Source organism: Rhinoraja longicauda, chromosome 40, assembly GCF_053455715.1.
Source record: "Rhinoraja longicauda isolate Sanriku21f chromosome 40, sRhiLon1.1, whole genome shotgun sequence".
Taxonomy (NCBI): Eukaryota; Metazoa; Chordata; class Chondrichthyes; order Rajiformes; family Arhynchobatidae; genus Rhinoraja; species Rhinoraja longicauda.
This window is the reverse complement of record NC_135992.1, coordinates 11,600,310-11,606,488: the sequence shown is the minus strand read 5'-3', so window position 1 is coordinate 11,606,488 and position 6,179 is coordinate 11,600,310. Positions and strand designations below refer to the sequence as shown.

Sequence of the window (6,179 nt, the reverse complement as noted above, 5' to 3'; positions counted from 1 at the left end):
GTCAGTTCTTGAAGTTGATGTGTTGGATGCAGGAGAAATGGGCAGGAGTAAAGACCTGAGCGACTTTGACAAGGGCCAAATTGTTATGGCCAGACGACTGGGTCAGAGCATCTCTGAAACGGCAAGGCTTGTGGGGTGCTCCCGGTCAGCAGTGGTGAGTACCTACCGACAGTGGTCCGAGGAGGGACAAACCACAAACCGGTGACAGGGTGTTGGGCGCCCGAGGCTCATCGATGCGGGAGGGCAACAAAGGCTATCCCGTCTGGTCCGAACCGACAGAAGGTCTACTGTGGCACAAGTCACAGGAAATTTTAATGGTGATCACGGGAGGAATGTGTCATAATACACATTCGCACCCTGCTGCGTATGGGGCTGCACACGGAGGACCAACAGCATATTAGGCAGGTGGTCATAATGTTTTGGCTCATCAGGTCATAATGTTTTGGCTGATCGGTGTAAAAGAGAAGCAGCAATAATGTACGTGGTATGCAGATCCCAGCTGACAGGAAACGGCACTTGTGTTTCGAGTGGGTTATTGCAACAGTTCCGTTATGAAGGGAACTTTGTGATGAAGATGAACACAGAGCAAGAAAGGTCTGGCAACGACACGCAACATCGATACTTGATCCACTCAGCCTGTGTCCTAACTTCAGCGGCTCTGATGTCGACTTGCATCGCAGTGGTAGCTTTACACCACGTCCTCGCACTGAAAGGGGACATCTCGTCGATGAGAGAGGAACTGGATACGTACAGACTCTACCTCGATCGCTTGGAAGCCCTGGCAAGGTTAAATGAGGGCCAGGCAGCCAACTGGAGCAGTTCAGCGCGCCAAGTTAGTAAGCGTTTCAAGAGGCGACCCTCCCATGAGGATAAATCAAAAGACGGAATGAAATTTAGAATAAGTAGATCGGTCTCTGAAGACACTCAACAGGCCTGTGTGCAACTGATAGCCTCCACTGCCCAAAGACGGGGTGCGAGACCGAGTAACTGTCATAGATGCATACCAGGAAGACCGCAACAATCATGCCGAGTTGAAAGAAGAACTGATACAAATCAGAACCAAATGGAGACAACTGCTGTCCCCTGGATCCTAAGTTTGAAAAAGGGAAGTGCTCTTGACAAGAAGGGTAACAAGATCCTTGTGGTAGAAGCTGGTTACTTTCTGGTGTACAGTCAAGTGTGGTACAAAGATAATACGTTTACCATGGGGCATTTTATAAAAAGAAATAAGGCCAGCATTGTTGGCAATGAGCCGCCCACTGTGATTCTGTTCCGGTGCATACAGAACATGTCTGCCTGCTGCCCAAATAACTCTTGTTTCACCGCTGGCATTGCACAGCTCGAAGTGGGAGACGAGCTTGAACTTGTCATACCACGAATACAGGCACAAATTGCATTAAACGGTGACGGGACATTCTTTGGAGCAATAAAACTGCTGTAAATATTGGCCAAAAGCTTCACAAGCAAAGTGCCTCCCAATTTTTACAGGCACAAATCCCAGCAACCCCAATTCTTTTAAAGGAATCAAAGAGTTATTAGACTTGCTTTTAAAAGAGCTTCAATTATTATTATTATGATCTGCAGTACTTCATTGGGTTACACACATTGAGACCTCATGTGTAGGAAGGAACTGCAGATGCTGGTTTACACCGAAGATAGACACAAAATGCTGGAGTAACTCAGTGGCACAGGCAGCATCTCTGGAGAGAAGGAATGGGTGACGTTACGGGTCGAGACCCTTCTTCAGACTTCAATCTCTAACAATAAATTAAATCTCCTGTATCAATGGTCACCTTAGAAGAAATTGGCTGATAATTTAGAAATGTCTGGCTGCAGGTAAATGAGTGGATGGCTCCTTCCTGACCATAGTCTCTCTTGATGGTAAATCTGACAGCATCTTCTGGTCATCTTGCACTGCAGTGCCTTTGTAGCTAAGTGCCTTTGTGACCAAATTCAATAGGCTATATCTTATCTTGATCTTATAGAGATGTATACTCGGTGTTGTTACTTGCGAGGTGTTGCTACTTGCGAGCAAAGCACCAAGGCAAATTCCTTGTATGTGTACAAACTTGGCTAATAAAATTTATTCAACTCAATTATTCAATTCAATAAAATGATGAGAGGAATACATCGGGTAGACGCACAAAGTATCTAGCCCAGAGTAGGGGAATCGAGGACTAGAGGACATAGGTTTAACGTGAGGGGGGGATAAAGATTTAATGGGAATCTGAAGGGTAACTCTTTCACACAAAGGGTGGTGGGTGTATGGAACAAGCTGCCAGATGAGGCAGGGACTATTGCAACATTTAAGAAACAATTAGACAGGAACATGGATAGGACAGGTTTAGAGGGATATGGGCCAAACGCAGGCAGGTGGGACTAGAATAGCCGGGACATGTTGGCCGGTGTGGGCAAGTTGGGCCAAAGGGCCTGTTTCTACGCTGTATCACTACGTGGCTTTAGTCAGCTGTCTCCCAAGTATCTCCTGTGTTCTCCAGTTTGAATATCTAATTTGCCAACCCCAATCCCTTAGCTGCGGAGTGCGAATTCTTACTTGTCAAGCTTTCACCAAACATTAAGTGCACAATAACTTAGCTCATATTATCCGGTCTTATGTGGTCAGCTTCACATTTGCTTTAAATATCACAGAACTACAAATAAATTGACCTCCTATAGTCTGGTCTCATATAGTCTGGCCTAAATGTGTTGAGGTTTCGAGAGCAAAGGAACTTTTCACCTTGGCGTTTCAAACAGATGCATTCTGTTGTATATGATACACAAGGAGCATCATCCACTGTCACAGAAATATTTAGAGAATGACAATAATCCACTGTACTATTTTCTCAATGCTTTTGTGCTCTTGGAAGCTTATTTTCAAATGTAGAATACTTTTTGAATGTGTATATGTGTCTGTACAGGCAAGTCTATTGGTGTGACCATTCCTTGAAACTATAAGAAAATTGATTTGTGAATTATGGGATGACTGTGTATTGATTGTATATATATATATATATATATATTTCTATAATCAAAGAAATAAACCTTAAAATAGGATTTTTGTTAAAAAAATCAGTTCGTCGTCAGATTCTGCCTGGATTTGTTACTTGCTTCATGAATTAAGGAATTAACCACATATTTATTTTGAGAGCAGCTTAACGTCTGAGTATTTTAGGCTCCTAGAGGCGCGTTATGGCCCATGACATCTAGTCAATATCTGGAGCTAGTTGAGTTGGTTGGCTGTGGGGTTATTAAGGGCATCAAAGGTCACATAGAGAAGAAAGGAGGAAGAAGTTGAGGGAGAAATAGATAAATGTACAGAGTCTTTTACCCAGAGTCAGGGAATCAAGAACCAGAGGACATAGGTTTAAGGTGAGGGGGGGGGGGGGGGAGATTTCATAGGAAGTTGAGGGGCAACATTTTACACAATGGGTGCGAAGTATATGGAACGTGCTGCTGGAGGAGGTAGTTGAGGCAGGTATTATCACAACGTTCCAAAAACATTCGGACAGGTACATGGATAGGTTACGATTCGAAAAATATCCATTGAAGGCCTCCACACCCTTCTGTGGCAAAGAATTCCATAGATCCACCAACGTCTGACTGAAGAAATTCCTCATCTCCTTCCTAAAGGAACGTCCTTTAAATCTGAGGCTATTACCTCTAGTCCTAGACTCTCCCACTGGTGGAAATATCCTTTCCACATCCACTCCATCCAGGCCTTTCACTATTCAATGAGGTCCCCCCTCATTTTTCTAGACTCCAGCGAGTACAGGCCCAGTGCCGTCAAACGCTCATCATATGTTAACCCAATCGCTCCTGGGAACATTCTCGTAAACATCCTTTGGACCCTCTCGAGCGCTAGCACATCCTTCATCAGATATGGGGCCCAAAATTGTCCACAATACTCCCAATGCAGCCTAACAAAGCCTCGGCATTACATCCCCCTATTTATATTCTAGACCTCTCGTATTAAATGCTAACATTGCATTTGCCTCCCTTACTGCCGATTCGACTTGCAAATGAACGTTTTGGGAATCCTGCACCGGCACTCCCCAGTGCCAATGCACCTCCATGATAGGTGCCGTCTCGGGTCGGGAGCCTTCTTCAAACTGATCTGGGTTGAAATTAGTTACGGCAGCGACTGGTCAATCCTCACCGAAGAGACAGAATGATCAACACGAGAGTTCCAACCACAAAACCCTTCACCCTGCTCCCCACCAAACTGTGGAAGGCAATAGAAGGAATTGACTGAGCAACTCGACTCATTTCCTCACGAAAGGTATTTATTTCACAAAATGCTGGAGTAACTCAGCAGGTCAGGCAGCATCTCAGGAGAGAAGGAATGGGTGACGTTTCGGGTCGAGACCCTTCTTCAGACCCTTCTTCTTCCTCATGGAAGGAGTGCATTCTACTTCTGCATTTATTCCAAAATATTGGAGTAACTCAGCAGGTCAGGCAGCATCTCAGGAGAGAAGGAATGGGCGACGTTTCGGGTCGAGACCCTTCTTCAGAATGCTCATTGAAACATGAGGAGCAAACAGTCCATCCCTATCCACACATCCCACCACAGGATAAGATGAATTTGACCATGAATTCTTGAAACCATCTACGCCTGAAGAAGGATCTCGACCCGAAACGTCACCTTTTCCTTTTGTTTGGAGATGCTGTCTAACCCGCTGAGTTACTCCACCTTTTTGTGTCTATCTTCGGTTTAAACCAGCATCTGCAGTTCTTTTCTACACATACTCCCGATTTGCTACGGAACTTGCTTTTAACTTGAAAATATAAAATGGGCAACACCGAGTTCCAAATACCCATGACACTCAATTTGGACTCCTGTATTAAATGGGTGCCCTGGTTTCAATAGAGAAACATAGTTCCAGATTCTCCCGACAACTGAAAACTGTCTCAATCTGATGTCTGATGTATTCAAGAGAGAGTTAGATATAGCTCTTGGGGCTAACGGAATCAAGGGATAAGGGGAGAAAGCAGGAACGGGGTATTGATTTTGGATGATCAGCCATGATCATATTGAATGGCTCGAAGGGCTGAATGGCCTACTCCTGCACCTATTTTCTATGTTTCTATGTCTGTCCCGTCAAGAGTCCTCAGGATTCCATCTCCAACCAAGTACACCTTATCTTGTCTAAACTCCATTGGAAGTATACTTGGTCTGTTCAACGTTTTGTAAATCACAGAGATTTATACCAATTCAGAACCTGTCATCAACTAAAAAAACAGACACAAAGTGCTAGAGTAACTCGGCGGGTCAGGCAGCATCTCTGAAGAACATGGCGGGGTGATGTTTCGGGTCGGGACCCTTCTTCAGACACTCCAGAACTTTGTATCTTTTTCTTGTAAACCAGCATTTGCAGTTCTTAGTGTCTGCCATCAACTAATCCAGATGTGATGTTTAGATTTGATGTCCCACCAATAATGAAAGAAAAAGTACCCAGAATGGACAGCAGAGGGCACTTTATGTTCAAGAGTGTCATTTACAATATAGAACTACCTTCCCTTTAAAGTGTAAGAAGCTGATTCAAAACATTTCTCTTCCAGAGGCAATTGGTAAATTATTAAAATGGAAAACAATTGCCTGAGATGCATAGAGAAAAGACGGTTGGAATGCTATTTCAAAGAGAAGGCACAAGAATAAGTAACAAATGTCTGCCTTTTGTTGTCTGTGAATCCACATTGGGCAAGATTGTTAGACAATAACTGAGTTTCAACTTTTAAACCTGGTTCAATTATCCTTTAGTCGCATTGAAATCCAACAAAACTGAGTATTCTCACCACTCAGACCAAATGTTTACTGCACAACATTCAATGCAATGTATGGGGTAATCGCTGGTCTGCATGGACTTGGTGGGCCGAAGGGCCAGTTTCCACGTTGTATCTCTAAAGTAAAAGTGCAAAAGTAAAGCAATGCAACCCAAAGTGTTTGGAACTGAAAGTTCTCTAATTTTCTTCTGTGTTAGAAACATAGAAAATAGGTGCAGGAGTAGGCCATTCGGCCCTTCGAGCCTGCACCGCCATTCAATATGATCATGGCTGATCATCCAGCTCAGTAGCCTGTACCTGCCTTCTCTCCATACCCCCTGATCCCTTTAGCAAAAAGGGCCACATCTAACTCCCTCTTAAATATAGCCAATGAACTGGCCTCAACTACCTTCTGTGGC

General features: G+C 44.1%; 1 protein-coding gene across 1 annotated transcript; it reads left to right on the top strand.

Annotated features, from left to right (window-relative positions):
• The first annotated feature begins 553 nt into the window (after positions 1-553).
• On the top strand, positions 554-1,487 carry LOC144611462 (tumor necrosis factor ligand superfamily member 13B-like). Its single transcript, XM_078430579.1, has one exon. The coding sequence runs from the start codon at positions 569-571 to the stop codon at positions 1,439-1,441; it is 873 nt and encodes a 290-aa protein (XP_078286705.1). The 5' UTR covers positions 554-568; the 3' UTR covers positions 1,442-1,487.
• The last annotated feature ends 4,692 nt before the right edge of the window (positions 1,488-6,179 follow it).

Coding starts and splice junctions, on each gene's coding strand:
- LOC144611462 (XM_078430579.1), top strand. CDS start 569: ATGAAGATGAACACAGAGCAAGAAAGGTCTGGCAACGACACGCAACAT.